At 35.9% G+C, this 22,240-nt stretch overlaps 2 protein-coding genes across 2 annotated transcripts; one reads left to right on the top strand and one right to left on the bottom strand.

Annotated features, from left to right (window-relative positions):
* Nucleotides 1–2,696: 2,696 nt before the first annotated feature.
* Nucleotides 2,697–17,435, top strand: LOC146162854 (copine-3-like). The gene is made up of 12 exons (XM_083386131.1): nt 2,697–2,868; nt 9,312–9,491; nt 10,015–10,089; nt 10,509–10,664; nt 10,852–10,941; nt 12,258–12,434; nt 13,411–13,470; nt 13,817–13,950; nt 14,446–14,552; nt 15,365–15,498; nt 16,023–16,259; nt 17,131–17,435. The coding sequence occupies exons 1-12, from the start codon at nt 2,731–2,733 to the stop codon at nt 17,254–17,256; spliced, it is 1,614 nt and encodes a 537-aa protein (XP_083242257.1). The 5' UTR covers nt 2,697–2,730; the 3' UTR covers nt 17,257–17,435.
* A 500-nt stretch (nt 17,436–17,935) lies between these two features.
* LOC146162853 (glutathione S-transferase Mu 1-like) lies at nt 17,936–19,761 on the bottom strand. Its single transcript, XM_083385613.1, has 2 exons — nt 19,355–19,761; nt 17,936–18,707 (listed from the first exon to the last, which is right to left on the bottom strand). Exons 1-2 carry the CDS (start codon nt 19,708–19,710, stop codon nt 18,395–18,397), a joined length of 669 nt encoding a protein of 222 aa, XP_083241739.1. The 5' UTR covers nt 19,711–19,761; the 3' UTR covers nt 17,936–18,394.
* Nucleotides 19,762–22,240: the final 2,479 nt, after the last annotated feature.

Here is a 22,240-nt window from a genome sequence, read left to right as displayed (position 1 = left end):
TATTTTTTTCCATTTTTTCTTCTGATGAACGTCTTACTAGCTCCTTTAGAATTAGACGGGTCTTATTTTCAAAATGCTACTGCTAGGATAAAATTAATTTCTATTGGCGGAATTGCAAACTTTTAGCTTGCTAAAGTCGACGAAACTAAGCCGAACAAAATCAGAAGTCTGCTGCATTTGGGTCCTTGTAGAGATTTGTAAAGGTTTAGCTTTGGTAACAGTTGAGAAAATTAAAGATATTGCAATTATTTTATCTAAATATACTAATTTATAATTCTCCGCTGTAGTTCACAAGTAGGCTATATTTTGAGAAAACGATGGTTAAATTTTAGAGACCAAATAGGTCCCACAAAACACTTTGAAAAACAATCCCATGTAAATATGTGTCTGTTTCGGCTACTACGAAACTTTGTTTGAATATACGTTTCTGCCTGGCATTGTATCAATTGGAAAGTTATTCTTCCGGAAAACATTTTTTTTAATAAATGTACCGACCTTTCGAAAAGCTATACAGAAATAGTATCGTTTAAAACAGATTCGATTTCATTTGGGGCCTTATTGGAAAGGTTTGTTAGGGTTAAGCTTCCTCGACCTCTAATAAACTTGAAGGGACCACAACTTCATCTAAGTACCTATTTGCGAATTCTCTGCCGCAGTTACTTAATAACAATTCAGGTAAGACTCGATTAAAATATCTTCAAATATATCTGTTTATTTCGCCAGCAAATGCATCGTCAGTTTATCTTATTGAAATAGAATCAAATAGAGTAGGCTTGTAACACGAGATAGGTTATGTTTTTAAAGGCTGTTTGATAAATTTAATTGGTCAATTCGGTCGCAGAGAACACTTTTAAACCACTTACCGCTTAAATAGGCGTCTAGGCTGCTACGAAACTTGTTTGTTTTATCAAGTCTAGCCTAACGTAGCTATTTGTCGAGTAACAACAAATAGCCACATTTCTCGCGGTCGGCAAACAACATATTCTTGCAGATACGTCAGACACCTGTGCTGAATGTTGTTCGCATCGCTGAGTCAGTGGCGTACCCATCCGAAAATTTGGGGGGGGGGGCAAAAAGTGGAATTTTTTGTTTACCTTTTTCCATTGTATTAACTGCCGTAACGAACACAAATAACAATGCTAACAAACCGTTTCGAGCATCAACTGACTGAGTGTTAACGCAATACTTAAAACACAGTCAAATGGCAAAAACTGTCTAAAAGTAGTAAAACTACATTATCGTATGGCAAACTTTATATTAACTACATCGTTTGTGACGTAACAATGCATGGCATTTGAAGGTGTGGCATGCCTGTGAACAAATGTTGTGGTACTGCTCATAAATGCTAAAAAACAAATTATTAAGAGTAAAATATTTATAACTTTTATTTGGGGGGCGTTGCCCCTCAGGCCTGGCTACGCCTATGCGCTGAGTATTCTTCATATGAGTTTTGTATCAAAATACATGAAGTCAGTTTAAAGCTCATACCTCAAAAAGTTGTATTTAGTGAGGCAAACTAGCAAGGTTTACCTCAAGATAAACAACCCCCGTCATTAAACAACATTGTGAGCGATAAATAAAACAATTACATTTTATGCACGATCGCAAAAATTGTCACTTAACAGTAATAATACAAAATTGTACCCCCGACTAAAACTCGCTTAGTAAAATAATGCGATAAAATACACTTGAAATTACAATATTTTTTACAATATTTTTTTGGATGCAAAACCTTTCTAAACCAAAATTGGTTCTAAACATGCAAACAAACCAATTTCATACGATTTTTCAGCAACAAAATTCGGCCAAAGCCGCAATCCATCTATTTCCGGGACAGTCACGTCACTCACTATTACGTCACGAACGCGCGCGCCCTCAAACCGCCCCCTCGGCGTGCCGCTCCCAGCATCGCGACGCACGACAATGGCTCAACAATGGTTCAACAATGGAGTGTTTGTTCTGGCGTTTTACGCAGCGACGTTCCCGACTCTGGTCGACTTTCGACGCGGCGTTCATTGCGCGGGAACGTGCGTCGAGTAAGCGAGCATTGTCCGTCATCAATAGCGCCATTGTGCTGTCATAAGCGCCAGGAACAATGACCGATCGGAACAGGGGTGTCCGAAGTTTAAGGATTGAAGCTAAATTTAGAAAAGCAACGTTTGCTGGTGGATTGTTTTGATGTTTGTTGCGTCATAAGCAGTTGTTTATGTTTAAATTGAACAAAATGACAGAGCAAAGTTGTTAAAAAACAGGAACAGCAACGATTTAAGAACAAAGTATCTATTGCATTTTTTTAATAGGTATTTCGTCACAAAAAGTTTTTTTGTCTTGGAATTTTTTTACCACATAGCGTCTACATTGAGTGTGTTTTTCCACATTGACGATTACAGATATTTGTGTACGGCAAGAATGGCAACTGTTTTAACATGTTAACTGCAAACAGAAAAGGCACTTAGAGGGCATTTCGAGACTGGCATTGTAAAACAGAAACCTCAAACTGTATATAATGTACACAAAAAATTGTCCTAATATTGAATTGCGGGTTTCTAAAGCATTAAAAGAGAAAGTTTTCTAATAGCATTTTGTCAAAAAGGGATAGCGTTTTGAGAATACTACTTTTCTGCAACATCATCATCGCTTTAAGCTGCATTACTTTGTTACAGGTTTATGTGATTTTTTAAACTGATCAACTTTAAAACAACATATCATCTGGCGAGAAGTTGACCAAATATGGCGTCCATAAACAGGATGTCGATGCGTGTTGAACTTCGACTTTCATGTAGCGGTCTCCTCCCCAAGGACATTATGTCGGCGTCTGATCCAATCGTGGTGGTCAAACAGAGGAATGAACACGGACATTTTTTAGAGGCAAGTAATTTGTGGTAAATTGTGGGGTGGGGGCTTAATGGGTTCATTGACCCCACTTGGGGCTTAACGAGTTCATTGACCCCACTTAAAAATGAACTGAAATACCACCAGAAGGAATAATTTGCATTTAACATTTTTTACAATTTTAGCGCGTTTTATGAGGCATACCTGTACCTGGGAATGCCCGATACTTGATATCGATGCCCGATATCAAAAAAAAGTATCGCGATGCGAGCCGATGCCAGTGACGTCATTACTATGCCCAAATAAACAAAAAGATTAAATTAAAGCGCTTAAAGATCATTTTTCTCAGGGTTTTAGGCGAAACTTCCCTCTAACGTAAATAAGTTGAAAATACAGCGAGTTGTTAAACTTCTATTGTTTAAGAATTTAATGTTGAGGTATAAATTACTGCATTGGGAAGCAAATCAGGGTTAAAATACCTATTTTAATTTGGTATCGGATCGGCACCGATACCATCCTAGTATCGGACGAGTACCGATATCAAGTAACGGACGAGTACCGATACTATCATTTAGCGTCGGGTATCGGCTTCAATCCGATATTATCGGACATAACTACTATTACCACTTCATATCATTCTTAAAATTTTAAGCCCAACATGAATACCTTGAGCGTATGTCGAAGAAGTGTCGGGCGTACAACTCTTAAAATGTAAAAGTTTACATCTCGCAAGTAATCTCAATAAACCACAAGAAACGAGCTTATTGTCGTGACAAGTCAGGACACAAAAACCCGGATATTTCTGCTTTTAGCGACAAAAATAGCACTTTGCTTTTAAAAGACCGCAAGGAAACACTTTCATGGTTTTCCTGGTCACATTTTGAGTGGCTTTAAAACAACACAGCGCCAACGCCCTTGTTAGAAGCGAAACAACCAATAGATCGTCGGTGTATTCCTTTGATCTCAATACACAAAGCTCAAACACTTGTATTCGCACTTTAGCTGTAAGTCTGAAGTGCTCAAGAATCACAATGTTGTTAATATGATTTGTTTGCCTAATTATGTTCCATTTTTTAGGCTTTGCTTTTATCTTTAGTATACTTGGCTTGTTGCAGAAAATAAAAAAGTTTGTGGTAAGAGACGTGTTATGAAAAAATGAGTTTTTCCATGTTTTGCCACAATTTAATGCAGCTTGCTCAAATCCAACTTTTAAATATTGCCGAATCCCGATAGTGCGGAAAATTGTCCCTGTTTTGTCAAAACATAGTTTGTACTGGTGTATACATACACACATTGTTATTTAACGGGCAATACTACCAGTTTTTGTTTGACAGTTAATGTTTATAACGTTTAAAAGGTAGATGTAACGCCCTATATATCATATATTGCTCGAAAGAGTGACAAATTTCCTTTATGAATATTCATTCCAATTTAAGCTAGGATAGGATTACAGCAAATATCTTGTGCTAGTTGTTTTTCAAAATCCTCTCAATTCGTTCGCTCGAGGCATTAAATGACATTTACAATCAACTCCAAATATTTCTCTAAAATGGCACAAATTGGAGCGTAAGTGGCTGATTTAGGTGTCGATTTCAATATCTGGATGTAAGCAATCCAACTGCGTAAACGCAGCGTAGATAAAAAAAAAACAACTCAAGTAGGCTACGGCTTCTTTAAATTTGCGTAAAACTATTTTAGGCAAGAAAGTTGCCATATTTAGCCGCGTGTAGTACTTAAGAGAGCGAACAAAAACTCACAAGACCAAGAAATCAATGGAATCTAATCGATCACAAGCGCGTAGATTTAGCCGATAAAGAATGTTTAAGTTGTTTCCGATAAAGAATGTTCCAGAAGTGCAAACCACGGAAATAAAGCGCGATTTTTTTACAGCTGCCGAATATCAACAAGATAAAATCGCGGCACGCGGAAATATTCGGCGGCAGCAGTAAGCGACGCGTTACTCATTAACCACGCGCGGCGTATTGTGACGTCAAACGGCGCGTTGTAAGCCACGCAAAGCGCCGTAAAGCGTGCAACGCCAGGTATCGTGATGTGGGTCGACTGGAGGGTAAGGGGGTTATTTTAGGGGGACATTTTAGGGTAATAGGGATGGTTTATTGGGGAATACGTGAATGAAACCTAAGAAGATAAAAAATAAAAATTATATGTTTTTTTATACTTTATAGGGGCAAAATTTCTTTTATAGCTAAACATGTGTTTCTGTAGGTATTATTGAAAATTTTTCACTTTCTGAAAACAAATTTATACCTAAAAACAATTACTTAAAATCAATCAGGAATGTTTAGTTTTTAAGATTTTTTGTGTTATATACAATGTATAAAGGTAATTTGGCATCGCAAGCTTTTTTGTTGTAATTGTTGTTATATAAAATCCACTATGATTGCACAATATTATGTAGATATTTTTTACCGTTTTTCAGGTATTTATGGTTAATAGAGTGTAAAGAAAATGAGTACAAGGAAAATAAATAAGTTTTAAAGACACAAATTAAATATAATAAAGAAAGATGTGTATAAAAACTATCTAAATAAAACAACAACAAAAACTCAGCCTTTTAAAGTTCAAACTTTTGTAATACAAAAAGTGGCTACACCACTTTCGTACCCCCCCCCCTAAAAGTACCCCCTTTCGTATTTATCTTTCTTTGTCGCCCCGGGGTGAAAGTGACGAGTTTAAGTTCCATCGCGCGTCGGCAATTGTTCGCAAACAATCGTTGAGCCAACAAGAATCGAACCGCACAAGAAGCAACGCCTCAACTGCACACAAGGAGCAGACAAGCCCTAAATCGACCTTAGAATGCAAACTGGACACGCTTCTTCCCTTTAGTTTGCATTTGTTGGCTGATTTGATGGTACTTTTGCACCAAATTTAACATTTTCCTTTTTTTGAGCTTCAGCAGTAATTCGTGGCCCCAAAAATTGGTAACTTTGGCCGGACTTACATGAAAACAGCCGTTTTGTGCTTTTAGGGTGTTTACAACGGCCTATAATGTGAACAGGACATGTTTTCTTCCCGCTTGACATTGACTGACTGTTTTGGTGGTACTTTTTCCAAAAATTTAGCAATTTCCTTCGGAGCATTTTGGATGGGGGCTGCAGTTAAACGTAGATTCAATTTTAAATTGTTCAAAAAGTACAAAAACTTTACTTCTACATGGACTTTGATATTCCTAATACGGCAACTGTAGCTTTAGATATTAGAGTTACTCCTTGCAGTGCAAATAGAGGGTTTGTCCAAGTGAACGCTTCTATTGTGCTTGTGTTGCATAAGGGCTTATATCAGTGCTTTGGTTAGCAAGCCTAACCCACAATTTAACCTTGTGTGGACATTTCCTGTGTGTATTGGAGCACCTGTGTTTAAAGAAAGAATATTTTGCAAGCAATTTTATCCGGGAGATTGGTTAGAATTGAGAAAGTACTTTAAAGCGATGGTTTGTATTTAAACACTGAGATTGAAAAACATTGCTGTCGATTAAAACACAACACTTTGAACGCGAGAATAATAATTTTTCAACGCTTATCATTTTTCAATTCTTTCGCGCATATTTGGAGAAAGTAGCTTAAAGTGATGGTTTGGGTTTTAACTTTTCAACCTAAAGGTGGTTTATAATTGATTAACATAGACAAAGAGACGCACAATCGAACATTTTAAATTTCAAGTAAAATTAGTTCGATTTTTGTGCACGAAATCTAGACATAACCCCCAGGTTGCTTGTTTTTTGGCGTAACTAGTGACGTCATCTCTTAAATGTACTTTCACCCCAGCTTTAAATTGACAAAAGACCCCCAGTGGTTATCCAAATGTTATAATCCTTAAACCAGGGCTGTGGAGCCAGTTAAAAGTAGATTGAGTCCAGCTTTGGTAAACGTGCGATTTCGTTGTGTCCAGCTTCGACTCTGCAGCTTGTATTTCACCCGTTTACGTAACTAAATTAGGATTGAGCAATCCACTTATAGGGGTGTCATATAATTCATCTAGCACCCATAATATATAATTGGAATATATTCTACGACATACTATTTCATCTTTACAATTTCAAGTTTGTAGCATTATCAGTTTCAAAATGTTGTAATACACATGCGCACTTTGAACTCGGGACTCGGGTAGTTTTACGTGGCCTTACTATAGAGTCCTGACTCCGCAGCCCTGCCTTAAACTGACGCAAGCAGTTTATGGGTTTACGTATTCTGGCAAACATGAATTAGCTTCAACGCTCAATGCGGTTTTGGAGATCAAATAAAAAATCAATTTGTGTGGTTTTAAATATTTGACGAGCCCTTTGGAATTCAAGTGAACGCCCTTTTTGTCATTGCAAATCAAAATCGCGAGAAGTCAATTGTCGTCACCAATTTATGACCCTATAAAGACGAAGGACAGAAAAGGGCACTATAGGTTTAGTGTCTAGACCAAAAAAACGTGAAATAATGAGGTAACCAATTACGGGACATTTTATTCCATGTTTGAACTTTTAAACACTGAGAGCAAATAGGTATTTAAGTACATATAAGGATGTTTTACATTAAACTGTGATTTCCGTTTTATCGAAGTACATCTCATGATAGCATCCACGGTTTATTATATTTTCCGTTAGGCCGTTGAAAGTCTAAAAACTTACACGGTAAAATGTCATTTAGGATAAAGGTTTAAACGACAAATGTCTTCATTTCTATGTCGTGGTCCATTTTGACTAAACTTTTCTGGTATATAATAGGGTGTTTTAGTAAAATAGTTATCTTTAAGGGCAAATGCAATCAATTTTATTGCGAAAATGGTAAATGTTCTGCAGTAGGAGTGCTTCTTGTAGGTTTTCTGTTCCTTATTAATTTGCAGCAGTGGTTCTCTTTTAGCTTGTGGTTCCCAAGAAAATTAATAATATTCGCGACACACTTCTTACAAAGCAATACAATCATAACTTGGCAATCGCTCGTAATAGCTATATGGCTATACACAAAATAAATACCATAACAACATTAGTTTTACAAAGGCTTGTGTAAATTCAAGCTTCGCATTGGACCTACGTCCCACATAACAAAAAAAGTTACGAATACCAGAAAGTTTCGCAGCTATACACCTAAGATTCTCTCGAGGCATAATGGTTTGAGAATCCTTGGTTTAAAATTTAACATTTGCTACAATTTTGCCTCACGGCCTACATTTTTCCATATTGTCCAAATTGTAAGAATGGCACGACATAAACAAACTGGGTTCCTATTTTTCCGAAACAAAGCAACCAAAACCGCTATAAAAACTGGGCGGTTTGTTGTAAAACTTTACAACTTTCATAATTTCATTGTGCTAAAAAATGGCACGTATTCCAAATATGAACTCAACTTTCTTCCAACTATACGTGACTTGAACAGATTTACAACCAAGCACTGGTGGTCAGAGGAATGGTTGCGTTTTCAGTCGTAAAACTTTGTAGTCGGCTGCTGAAATGTAAGCTAAGGCGCCCCTGGGTTCAACTATAGCTACGCCCCTTTGTAACACAAACATCAATAACATACTGGTTTTGCGTCAGTCCTATAAAGTTGGCTGACATTTGGGAAGTTGTTAAAATATTGTTTGGTTTCTAGAACGCTGAATTTAGATTGGGACTTTAAAATGTCATTTTTTACTACGTTATTTGTAGAAAATAAAATCGCAATTTTTTTACTTTGCAAATCCCTTATTTGAACTAAAAATCTCTCTGAATGTTTTCGCCTTAACATTTACATTTCCAACAAGTTTAGAAATGTCGTTTTTTTACTAGCATGGGCTATTTGCTTTGGACATCGAAGTATTACTTTTTATTGGTTTAGTTAACATCATATTTGTTGGGCTCTTTGCGGCAATATAAAATATCAATTTCGCTTTTTGCATTGCCATGTACACATTTAAAAAATCGATAATTACTGCTTTTAGAATTTTTCTTGATACTCGTTTTGGTCAAGTAACGAGTAAATTGTTAATAATTATCTCATTTATGGAACATTGTTCGTATAAAACATCGTTTCCAAGCATTTTTTTTACAAATACATGCTTTTATGTTTTAATTTTTTTTTAAATAAGTGTTTAAAAAAATAAAAAATATATATTTTGCGGTATTTAATGCATGTTTAGTTATATTTCTTTCTTTTTTTTTGTTAAATAACCCGACTCAATCTATTAGATACTTACGTATTCAAAAATTATTCAAGATAAAAAACTAAGATTTAGTCCAACTTAAAAAGAAAGGTCTTGCTTTGTTTTGTATAGGACATTGCCGAATTAATCGGTAAAATACTTTAAGTACTCTTAAATCGGTTTTAAGAAAATTACTAGAATTCAGTCCCAGATAAAGTTATCGTTACGCTTCTTTTAATTTTGAAACGTTTTCAGGTTGTTTTGTTTCGTGTAAAATTTACTCCAATTAATAATTCGGTTTTAATAAAAATACAAACATTCAGTTCAAATTAAAACCTTTGTTTTTTGTTTTTCAGGTCGGAAGAACTGAGAGAGTAAAGGACAACAATGACCCCTCGTTCAGCGTCACAATTGACATCGATTACATGTTCGAGGAATTCCAACTCCTTAAGTTTTCCGTTTATGACGTAGACAATGACACTGACACGCTTAAAGACGACGATGACCTTGGCAAGGTCACAATATCACTCGGACAGGTTGTACACGTCATCACATTTCTTACAGAGTGGTTTCAAACGGTTCCTGTGTTGTTAGAGAGATTTTTTTGGCGAAAGATTTAAAATGACGTCATCAGATTTGTAAAATGACGTATTGAATTTATTTTTTTTAAAGTCAAACTTTTATCTTGGTGTTGCTTTTGAATATTTGTAAAACATCTGTAGAGCTTGTAGCATTTATACGTCACAATGAAAAATGAAAGGCAAAATATAATTTAAAATCGTGATAATGAAGGTGCAGTAGCAAAAATGCGTTTCCTTGATGAATTAACTGTTATTTTGCTTTTTTTAAACTAAATCTTAAGTGTTCGATAATAAATAATTACAATTTTACAACCAAACTGACGGCGAACATAATTTATATGTTTAATAGAGAAACTTTGCAAAACATAATCTATCATGCACGATTGCTTTTTTTAATGCAATTCAAATATTCCGAATGAACAAAGTGCGACCAATGCAGGCTAGATTCAGCTTTTTATTGTGTTTTTTGTTTGTTCAGATTGTTTCTGCGCGGGAGACAACGCTAAAATTGTCGAAACAAAATTCTTCCGCACCTAAACCCTCAACTATTACAGTAAGTTGGTTTTGTAACAATAAAAAGTAATATCTTCTTAAGGAATATCAAAGCTCATACCGAAGTATGGGTATCATTTTGAACGTTTCGAATAACTGTCTGGGCTTTGATATTCATTCTACGTCTTACTACAACCCCAAACCATTATCCTCCAATATATCTTCTATATTTCGAAGCTATACTTACGAAAAAGAAATGAAATACTTTATTTAAAACGATTTTCCAGAGTTAAATTTATAACAAGCAGCTATTTTACTGCATTTTTATGGTATTTTTTATAAAATAAAAAGTATAATTTGTTTGACCAAAACAATCTATGTGCCAAAGTAAGTCTTTGTTTGGTCTGCTAAGAAAAACATAGAAATTAAAAAGTACAAAATGTCCCTAAAAAAGGTAAAAATAATATCCTATGTTTCTAGATCCGCGCCACGGAGATCACAAACAACGACGTGCTTGAGATTTCTATGAGGGGCGAGTCACTAGACAAGAAGGACTTCATCGGCAAGTCTGACCCATATATGCAGATCCTGAGGCAGGAAATGGATGGGGGGTGGCTGATGGTTCATCAGACTGAGGTAACAACTGATCATAGCGGAAACGAGATTCCTTAATCAATATTTTTTTACATTCTTAAATCTATGTCGTAAATAACAAGTCTAACTACAACCTCCGGCCTTATGCTCGAAAACGTCATGAACTAGTTTGGCTTTTTTGAAAATATCCGCTATTTCTACAATAAATTATCATAAATAATGTTTGTAGGTGAAGAAAGACACCCGCAAACCGAAGTGGGAAACCTTCAATGTTCGTATACAGAGCTTATGCAATGGAAACTTCGACAGACCCATCAAAGTGAGTTCTGCTATCGATTTAGTGGTATTCAGTCAACAAGCACAAAATGAGACGCGAATTTTATCAGAAATGATAACTCTGGATCTAGACCAGCGTGGTCCAACTTCTTTTCATCGCGGGCCAAAAACAATTTTGTTTTCATCTTGCGGGCCAATGTTTTTAAATAGCGATTCTTAGGCTTATTGCTAGCAAATCATGCATAGATAGCCTGTGGCATATATACTCTAACTTTATGAAATGTACACCTTTGTTTAGCTACGGTAGCTATGAAATAATTTCAACACCAAAATTTAGCAAATTTGCCACATAATTTATTGATCAATGGGACGTCTGAGGTCGATGTTCGATTTTTGGACAAAGTTGTATTGTTGTGCATCACAAAGGATCATTCACAAATTTTGTTGTCATTTAAAATAACAAAGAAACAAAAATTAAAGTGAAATTGCCAGATTGAAGCAAAGCTGATTATCAGTTCGCGGGACAAAAAACTCAACCTTTTTCTTTCGTGGCCCATTTACATTACAAAAAACATTCTGTGGTCAATAAATTTTTATGAAAGAAAAAACTGTAAAAATAGGATTAGAACAAAACACAGCAGAACATATTTTAAAACAGATCATTTATTCAACCGTGCATTACTGAGATACTTGCGGGTAACAATAAATTTACATTCCCCCCCCCCCCCCCCAAGTCATTATTGCTGTAAAATTAAATATAGTGACTAAAATGAACCTAAATCTAGCTTTTTAAAATTGGTCTGTGGCCCACTTCAAATGTTCTTATGGCCCACTGGTTGAGAACCGCTGCTTTAGCACAAGTCTAAATCGCCACATTGTATCAGAAGTGTAACTATATAAACATATTGGATTGTCGCCGATAACACCCTAGTATCGGACGAGTACCCGATACTAACTTTTAATATCGATTATCGACTCCGATCCTACATTTCCCACCCCTGCCTAAACCCCAACCAATGTTCATGAATATAAAACGCTTGCGTGCCACGGTCACCATGAACAGCGGCAATCACGATATCATTAAATCACGATATCATTGACCCCCTATGAGTGGGCTGCTAAATATCAACTTTATTTTAGTTACTTAAATGGATGAAAAACAGGCTGTAGAGTCGAGCTGGACATGGCACTCGACGAAATTGAACATTTGGCAGGAGTCGGACTCGAGTTATTTTGTTTAGGCCTCGGTTTTTTTTAACCAACTCGGCAGCCTTGCTGGCAAACCTCATGCAGTTGTCGTCAAAGTTAATTGAATTAAAAGGAGCTCCTTTCACTAAACTAATTCATGATCATTCACAGCTTGCGTGCTACGATCACGATAACAGCGGTAATCACGATATAATCGGTGAGTTTGAGACGACCGTGAGCGCGATCATGAACCAGCTCTCATCTCCATTTCATCTCATCAACCTCAAGAAAAAAGCCAAGAAGAAGGATTACAAGAACTCAGGAAAGATCACATTTTCCCAATGTAGAGTAAGTCTCTATTGAATTTGAAATACTTACGGATGACATGAGCGTTGTCTGCTCAAAACCTACATAATTAGGATTACAAGAACTCAGGGAAGATAGATCACATTTTCTCAGTGCAGGGCAAGTCACTGTTGAGTTTGAAGCCATAAATAATAGCATAATTGTTGTCTTCAAAAACTTAGATAAAAATAATTACAATTACTCGACAAAGTTCACATTTTCTCAGTGTAATGTAAGTCACTTTTAGATTCAAAATTATTAAGGTACACCAAAACTTGTTTGAACTGTTTTTGAAAAATATAATAATGTCTTTTGGCTTTTGAATTGCTGATTTGGTGAATAGGATTACAACACCTCAGTAAAGATCACATTTTCTCAGTTTAGGGTAAGGTTTTATTGGGTTTAAAGTGATTAAGGATGACATAGTTGTTGTTTGACAAAAACTGAGATAAATAGGCTTACAACAACTTAGGAAGATTACTTCTATCAAGTCCTTGTTAAACTAATAGACACAAGGGATGTCATCATTTATTTTTGCCAATAATTTGTACTATTTTGGGAAATCAAGTCAATGTTCTTGTTCGTTTATTTTGGCTGAGTAAGCTTTTCGCTTGGAGCATTTTTTTCTATTACCTAAGCCGGACAAAAGTTTATAGAAAACACGGTTAACTTGGGTTTTTAATACATTCATAATTCCACTTATAAAATGTTCAAATGTAAAACTGTTGAGCCAATTTATTATAAAATGAGTAAAAGCAGACTAGGCGAATGTTTTAGGTTTGCGTAAACAGAAAAACAAACAAAAACAAACACAAAAAAATGCGGACAATTTTGAATTTGCTTTGCGCTGATTCTATGGGCGAGGTTTTTTTTTATAGAATATTGAAGAAACAAATTCTATTTAACTTTGTTAGATAACCGTAGTTTTACTACGTTCGAACGCAATGTAAATGCGACAACTATAACTTTTGTTTTTCAGGTCGTTAAAAGATATTCGTTTCTTGATTATCTCCTCGGTGGTTGCCAAATCCACTTCACGGTAAGGAAGGGTTTAACTTTATGTATATCTTGCTGGAACTATACACAAGATGCCTTCGTTAAGGATTACCGAAATATGTGGCTTGATTACAGAATACACATTGTTTATAACTACGTTGCAGTTGTTGTTGGAACTATGTCATCTTTATTAATTAAAGTGCAAAAAAAACAAATATTGTTTCTTTAACACCAATTAAGTGCCAGACTTAAAAAAAGGAATTTTAATAAAATATCAAAACATTTCCAAAATTTTAAATAAAACAGTTTATTAAAAAACACTTTTTATTTGTTTAGGACAATGTCACTTTGCTGGCAAATCGTTTAATTTAAAATCTGTTTTATCCCAGTGTGGAGTTGACTTTACTGGGTCAAACGGGGACCCGAAGCACAAGAGTTCCCTTCATTATCTTGACAGCGCCAACCTCAACGAATATGCACAAGCTATTAAAGCTGTGGGGTGCGTCGTGCAAGATTACGACAGGTGAGAGGGGAAACATGTTCTGTGTTTCATGAAGCGTCTATTTTACCAATTAGGCGTTTTTTTAGGCCAGGAAGGGGTAAAAACTGGACAAATCGGCAAATGGCCTTTAACTTTATGTCTCAAACATGTTTTTTTCAACGTTCACAAATCTGTTTGTTTTAATCCGCTGTCAAATACAGCAATAGTCAAATATAGCAATTCACTAGGTTATATATTTCAATGTAAAGAACATCTTTTCGCGGTTAAGAATTGTGTGGTATTCGTTTGATACGTTAATTAAAACACTAAGGCAATGTTTTGATTATTTATATATTTAATTATATTTTTAAAAATAAAAGTAAAAAGAAAAAGTGAATTAAATCAATTATTGAATGTGGAATTTTAAACGCTATTAATTTTATCGGCTTAACCTATACGTTTTACATTATGTATTGTTTGTTATATATCGGCGGTAAAATTTTATTACATTTCCATAATGTTTGTTTATCATTCCAGCGACAAATTATTTCCCGCCTTCGGTTTTGGCGCCAAAATACCTCCCGACCACGAGGTGTCGCACGAGTTCCCGCTCAACTTCAATCCACAAAATCCCTACTGCGTCGGTGAGTACGTCATCATGTTGTACTGACATCATCACGTTGCACTGACGTCATCATGTTGTACTTACGTCATCTGGTGTCATTGTGTGAAAACGTTATACATCATGTTGTAGTGACTAGGGTTGTCCCATAATATCGGATCGGAGCCGATACTCGATACCAAGCGGTAGTATCGGTACTCGCCCGATACTAGGGTGGCATCGGTACTCGTCCGATACTAGGGTGGTATCGGTGCCGATCCGATACCAAAATACTTTTCAAACAACGATTCATGCCATTATGGGAATTTTTTTAGAAATAGCAAGTAAACAATTACAGGTAACTAAACTTTGCACTGCTAAAGCAATGTTTTAGTTGATGCCCTGGGGAAGGTTACCTTTTAAAGTTTATTTTGTCTATTCGATTATAGTGATGACGGAATTCCATTTCCCGATAAGCTTTATTCTAGGTAAACAGAATCCCGATTCGATACGATGGCCATATCCAAGTTGGTGGCTTCAAAAAAATAATAACTTTGGAACTTACATTGAAAAAAATACCATTATATGCTTTATAACCGATCTAATTTCAATGCCATCAGATTATGGCCATTTAGTTTACATTTTTGTCTATTAACGGCTTACAATCACCTTTAAAATCCTGTACATCTTTAATCAAAGGCGTCGATGGCTCAAGCACGGAATAACTTTACTTAATTGTGACAGTAGAAACAACAATTTGTCATTTTTTACTTTTTGATAACCAAAACTCAACCCCAATCTGTTGTTCTAACCTCACATTAGACTAATCTAAGACTCATACATGTTTTATCACAGGTGTCGATGGCTTACTAGAGGCTTACTACAACGCAGTTCGCACAGTTCGTCTCTACGGTCCAACCAACATCGCTCCAATCATCAACCACGTCGCAAACTTTGCAGAACAATCACAGAAGGACAACAACGCACAGGTAGGAACATCGATAGTTTGAGTGGTGTCAAACTTTACGGTTTAAAGCCTATAATATAAAAATTGGTTTCCGAGCTCGTGTTCATCGCAATTAAGCCCAAAACCTCGTTAGAAACAAATTTGTTTTAACTTGAATACGACAAAAGGCACGAAAAATAAATGCCAATCCACCTCCAACTGCATTGGTAAAATAATTTTGTAAGCCTTCGCCGTAAACTGAGTTGGGGATTAAGTCAAGTTTTTCAGTAAACTTTGGCATTCATTACGAAATGCACCCACCAAACATTACTAAAAAAAGACCCCACCAACATTACTACAAAAAAGACCCCACCAACATTACTACTAGTCCTATGAATTTATTTTTTGTAGTGTCAGGTTTAAAAAAGTTAGTTTAAGAATCGCTTTCCTAAAACCACTTCCCCCGTACGTTTTTAAAACTTCCTAACCCAAGTAGATTTGATCTCTTTTAATATACGTCGATATCTAAAATAGCAAAAATCTTACAAGAAACTTCAATTTTCCCAGAACTACTTCGTTCTTCTCATAATAACCGACGGTGTTGTTACTGACATCGCGGAAACATTGGATTCCGTGGTGCGGAGTTCCACCCTTCCCATGTCCATAATCATCGTGGGGGTGGGAAATGCCGACTTCACCGCAATGCAGTTCCTGGACGGGGACGGGGGATTACCCAGGAACGCCAAGGGCCAAAAGGCGGAAAGGGACGTCGTTCAGTTCGTTCCGTTCAGAAAGTTTAAGATGGTAAGATACGTTTGGGTTTACCGTGTTCCGCTTCCAATAATTTGAATAACAGTTATTTTCGATTCCAACCTGAAAACAGTTTCTTTCAACCTTTGGCCCCGACATATAATTGTGTGGCAGTTTGGTTTTGTTGTGCCGCCTACTCCAGTAGTTTGCATGGTTAGGTTTATAAAGATTGGTTCTGGGCAAAAATTCCATTAAATTTGAGAAAACTGTTGGAGAAATAAGAATCAGAAAAAAAAACAAAGAAAAAAAAAAACATGGCTCATATTAATTGATTGTGACGCTGGTTGAAATTGTGACATGACTATTTTTTCAATAAACGTTTAAAAATTTGCGACGTCACCATTTTTTTGATTTATAACGTCACGAATTGATCGATTGTGACGTTGCTGAAATTGTGACTTTTACAAAGTTTTTTTATGAATTATATTGTTACGACTTGTTGGATATGTTACGTGACCAATCTTTGTTAATTTGTGACGTCACTTTTTTAAAAATCACCTCACAATTTATTGATTATGTTACGTCACGTTGTTTTCCAATAGGTTACGTCATGATTTCAAGTAATTACGTAACTTTTTGAAATTTATTTTTTTTATAGCTAAATATATTAAAAAAATTGTGCAAATTTAATGGAAAACTAAAACAAAAAAAAAATAGCGAAATTTTTGTTAAATCTAGTTGCTTTCTGTATGTTTAAGAATATTTGTTATCCTATAAAGGCGAGGCGATAATAGTGAAAACGACACAATATTTATCTTCACGCGGAATGAAATTGGGAACATTAATGGAAATACAATTCAATTATCCACTAGAAACCATTTCGGTGCTTATAACTCTATGTTGTAAATTTACATTAATCTTGCAGATGTCAGGCGGGGCACTATCGGCGACAGTTCTGGCAGAAGTTCCGGGTCAACTTGTTGAGTATTTTTCCAAGAAAGAAATTCCACCAATCGTGCCACCCCAGGATAACCATGTTCAACCAACCTAACCGACAACCGCCATTTTTGGTCTACACAAAACTGCGTTAGGTTAAAAAGGCGCCGCCCGTCCGCTATAAAATGCGTTTGGTAAGAACGCGTGGTAGAATACCCGAAACACTCTTTTTATTACGTCACAGCGTATATTTAAAACATCGAGCGCAAATATTTGTGTTTTGTTCTCGAATTTGCACAGAGTGAGATATTTGCAACCGCATTTTTTATTTTTGTTCACGCATAATGCACTTGGTGATTAACATTTCGTTCATATCGCGATGGTCACTACTTCAATGTTCCAATTTGTCATGTATATTTACCATGAAAGTTGTAAAAACACCATTTTATTTCTTAATGCCTAATAATTTGCTTCTAGAAACCTGTCCCTTATGTTTTTAAAAACAAGGGAATTTGTATTTTTTGCTTTGCGACAAAAAATTCAGCAAAACGCGTAAGTTTTCAATTTACTTTTGCACAATAATTTCTTTTTTTGCATAAAATCAATCGATTCTGTGCGGAAATAAACAATCAACAAGTGACTAAATGAATTGAATCCATGCTTACAACTTAGCATTACTAAGACTCCAATTTTACCAAACACAGTCTATTATAGTAAGCCTCCTATAAATAAATCAAAAAAACAACGATTTGACAATTATATTAAATCACATTTCCAACAACAAATTAGCCGATAAAAAATTCTCTTTGAAACAGTACAGAAATCACCAATGGGAATAAAACGCTAAATACAGGCTGTAAAGTCGGAGCCGGACTCGGGTTATTTTTAACCCGACTCCGTAACCCAAACTGAGTTCTTTACTTAAAGCTTTTTACATTGTTTTAACAAATGTGTGCGGGGTAAAGCAGCTAATATCGATGTCAAACCGAAAAAAACGCGAAAAGTTTTAGTAAATTAAAGCAATCAAAAGCTGAAACATTAAAAAGCCCTGTGATAAATTACAACATCCCGGTAACAAGATTAACTTGATCCATAAAATGATAAAAAGATTTGGCGCTGGTCTAGAATCAAATATGGGAGAATTGATATAATTATATTTCTATAACCCAAATAGTGTTAGCAATAGAAACCCCCCGGACGAAAATGTGGTAGGATTCTAGAGCCGCGCCAACGATTTTTCAACACTGGCCGAATCACTCAGGCTGCCCGCCAAACATGGCCGGTTTTCCAAGAATGGGCAACTTTTTGAACCTTGGTGACTTTCTGTAAGCAGCAACGCGTTCCAGCTCGTCGAACCGCTTCAAATAAGCCTTGCAGCTGGCGAAGTTGTCCAGGCAACCGGGAAAACAAAGCTCCAAGCAGCTGAGAAACTCAGCGAAGAAGAAATCGATGTACAACAGCCTGTCGCCAGTCAACCATGACGACTTGCTTAGCACTGATTCGTAGCTGGACATTTGGGCGGGAAAACTGGCAAGGAACTTGACCTTGGATTCTTCAAAGGTCACCCTGTTGTAGAGTTTTTCGTTTATTTTTTACAACTTCGGTGAAACGAATCATAAAAATCAAAACAAATAGTGTATTTACTGCCCTCACGTGGTCGTAGACATACTTCTTACGTCTCAAAAAATATATTTCTAAATTTCTTTACATTTATTTCTCTACTCAGAGGTTTCAAAATAATGGGCACCTACCCCTTGGGGGGCATGAGGCCTTACGAAAACGTTACGGTATAATTTTAAGAAGTCAGTTATATATTTGCGCCTAAATTCCGCAGGTTGTAAGTCTACTTGTTTATGACGTCATCTCTAACAATTCTATATCTAGTTTTATACCAGTTTCCCCCTGTGAAACGGTTTGCTCGCTGTGTGTTACGTTTTGTTGTTTGCAACTCGAACTATTCGGACAATTTTAAAGGTTTATAATAATTTAACATTTTATTTTCATGAAAATGACTTGGATTGGGCTAGGTTTTTTCGAATGTGTAAAATATGAAGATAGCTCCTACGCAGGAAAAGTTTAAAAAAGACTGGAAAGTCTAAAAGAAAATACGATTTTTTGGACTCCAGTTAATTTGTTAATTACTTGACTGGGACTTAGTCATTTAAAACTCCTTGTTAAAAACACATCCCCTCTTGTCAACCATGTTCGCTTACCTATCGTAAAAAGTCTTGGTGTAGGTGTTCCTGAAATCGTAAATAGCTCCTTGTACTTGATCGCACCTCATGTTTTCCAGGTCGCCCTCAGGGTACAGCTTACCATGCTTCCTAGCAAGGTAGCGCATTATTGCGAAACTCTCCGACAGTCTGACGTCACCATCTATGACGTAGGGCAGATTAGGGTAGTCGATTCCAAGATTTGGCTTGGCAGCCCTCCAAACGCTAGTATCGAAGTCGGGGGCGTCCCCCCACGGGTAGAGCTTCATCTTGTATTCGATTTCGAGATATTCCAGCATTAAGCGAATTGCCTCGCCCTTTCCACGCAAGTCCCAGTAGCCGAAAATGAGCGCCATTTTGTGTCAAGTTTTACAAGATTTATCTAGTTAAGAGTAATGGTTTCTATAGCTGCCTAGCAAGATGACAAAATAAATGTGGACTTTTGGGGTTAAAAAGGACACCTACCAGTTGCGAAAAAACACATTTTAAAGTGATTCATAACCTAAAACTGCCAGACGTTTAAGGTTTGATGGACCGAAAATAAAGTAGGACAATTTTTTTCCTTTTTTACAGCGATGTAAGCTCGAGAGAAGAACTTGGTCAATTTCGACCACCAGGATACTTTTCGGAAACTTGCAAATTTAACTACCTATCAAGACTCGACAGAAAAACTTTAAATATGAAACAAACACAGGATGTGCAACCGATACACCTTAACGATAATATAAAACCCTTATTTTTTAACATTTAGCAGCCCTGCGTTATATCCACAACACCTAAACACCATCAGTGGAATAATTGTATATCCTTCCTTTGTTAACTTTATACACAAAATATACAGAATAAGCATGCTTATTCACTTCTATTTACCACTAAAACTATTAGGATATCAAATCATCTACCCGGAGTAAAAAGTGTTTAAAAATCACCAAAAAATGTATTAAAAACACAACATTTCACATAAAATATTTCAGCTGTCTTACTTAGACCTTATTTGTACTTCGTAGCTATTTTAAAAATCTAAAAGGCCTGTTTGATTCTTCTTCTACTATCAGGCCCCATGTGGCCTGCTAAAACATCATGTTAGACCACCGTTTCCGCTGTTTTACAAGTTTTTTAAAGCAATGACTGGACAGTATCGCCATCAGGTTACAAGGTTTGCAGCCCAGCCAGCCACGAAATGCAAACGCGCCAGTTAATAGCTTGCCGGCGAAGTTGTGAGCAAACATTTGTTACCGGGCGTGCAAACAACCCTTGTTTGTCAACTCTGTACGTTTAGGAAAGTCTAAAAAGGAAGAATAGTTTTACAACAAGGAGTTGGAAAAAAAACTTTAAACTATCGAATTTAGTTTTTGTCAGATGCCTACTTTGATTCCTGCCTGATATCAGAGTTGTAATTTTTTTTTAATGACTTAAGTCCAAGTTAAGTCGTTTTAAATAAACAACTAGTCATCTCATTAATATAGCTCATTATTAAGTCAAGTCACTGTCATGAAAACCAAACGGTATAAAAACTAGTAAGCTCTATCGTTAGATTATAAGTCACCACTCAAATATAAAAAATAACAAATTGCATCATAGCAAGAGAATTGTTTGATGCGCAACATTTAAGATAAGTTACCCAATTTTATTAAAAACATGCCTAAAAAGTTATTTGTGTGAGGGACTTGAGTCAAGTCATTTACGTCAACACGCCTGATAGAGAACGATTCAAAAAACAGCTTTTTAAAAGCATTTAGGTAAAACTCACCTAAAAAGCAGCAAATTTGTAACGATAGTTTTAAAACATATTTCGACTGATTTAGAGCTTATTTCCAAGAGTTTAGGATTTGTTTAAGTCTTTTTCCGCCGTAGATATTTGAGCCCATTTGGTTTTAATAATATAACAACTGAAAGGATCTACTTTACTCCAATTATACTGCGGAAAAATTGTTACTTTTGGTCAATCAGTTCGCGGCAGTGGTAAAATAAAATGAATCTTAATAAGGTAGGTTTTGCACAAAGACTTTGAACAAAAGAAGCTTATAACTCGGCAGTAGGTATCGGCTCCGATCAGATTTTATCGCACATCCTTAATTACAACAAGTAAGCATGCTCGTTAACAACTGTTTTTATTTCCCATTCAGTAAAAATCAGCCAATCTACAGCCTCATTAACCCCGGCCTTGCAAAATGTATAAAGAAATTGCTTGGTAATAATATGACTAGAGATGTTGCACTGAATATGTGAAAAATAGAAATCACCTTGACCCTTGCAAGATAAATGTCGACCTTAATTCCTGATCAGTAACAGAATGATTCATTCGAATTAAGATATACTGAAGATGCTATGGTTGGCGAAATATATATATATCTTTTAAGATCTGTTTTGCTAGATTATTTTGCTATAACTAGAGATGTTCGATTCCTGGTATTTCGTTTTTCTTTGGGCAAAACTAATCCTATCTGATAACGAATGACGTCAAATCCATGGTCAATTTACCGAAATGAAGCCAATTGAGAAGAGCTAATCTAATGGTATTCTGGGCGTTATATAAGTACTTTCGCCATATAAATGGCATCATCAATTTATCTATACAAATATATAGTAAGGAATATACATTATCTGTACGGTAGTAAAGAAAAGCATAATATTTACTATTTGCTAACCATATTTTATTTTTCTGTCATTGGCTGATAAGCTCAAGCGTTGATCAATGTGCTTACAACTTGCTGTCCTAGGTTCGTTTATATTTATGGCGGCCAACTTTTTCGTCCACGCGCTCATGTGCACTTGCGCATTAATCTTCTACTTTCAATGTAATAATTTCTTGTGTATATTTCAACAGGGGGACATGACCACCGTGCTATCTTAACTCCACTAAATCGAAACTAAAACAAACTATCA

This window comes from Ascidiella aspersa, chromosome 3 (assembly GCF_963924565.1).
Source record: "Ascidiella aspersa chromosome 3, kaAscAspe10.2, whole genome shotgun sequence".
NCBI lineage: Eukaryota > Metazoa > Chordata > Ascidiacea > Phlebobranchia > Ascidiidae > Ascidiella > Ascidiella aspersa.
This window is presented reverse-complemented; position numbering and strand designations above follow the sequence as displayed.

Coding starts and splice junctions, on each gene's coding strand:
- LOC146162854 (XM_083386131.1), top strand. CDS start 2,731: ATGGCGTCCATAAACAGGATGTCGATGCGTGTTGAACTTCGACTTTCA. Junction 10,942..12,257: donor ACTTCGACAGACCCATCAAA/GTGAGTTCTGCT, acceptor GATCATTCACAG/CTTGCGTGCTACGATCACGA. Junction 13,951..14,445: donor GTCGTGCAAGATTACGACAG/GTGAGAGGGGAA, acceptor TTATCATTCCAG/CGACAAATTATTTCCCGCCT.
- LOC146162853 (XM_083385613.1), bottom strand. CDS start 19,710: ATGGCGCTCATTTTCGGCTACTGGGACTTGCGTGGAAAGGGCGAGGCA. Junction 18,708..19,354: donor ACCAAGACTTTTTACGATAG/GTAAGCGAACAT, acceptor ACTCTACAACAG/GGTGACCTTTGAAGAATCCA.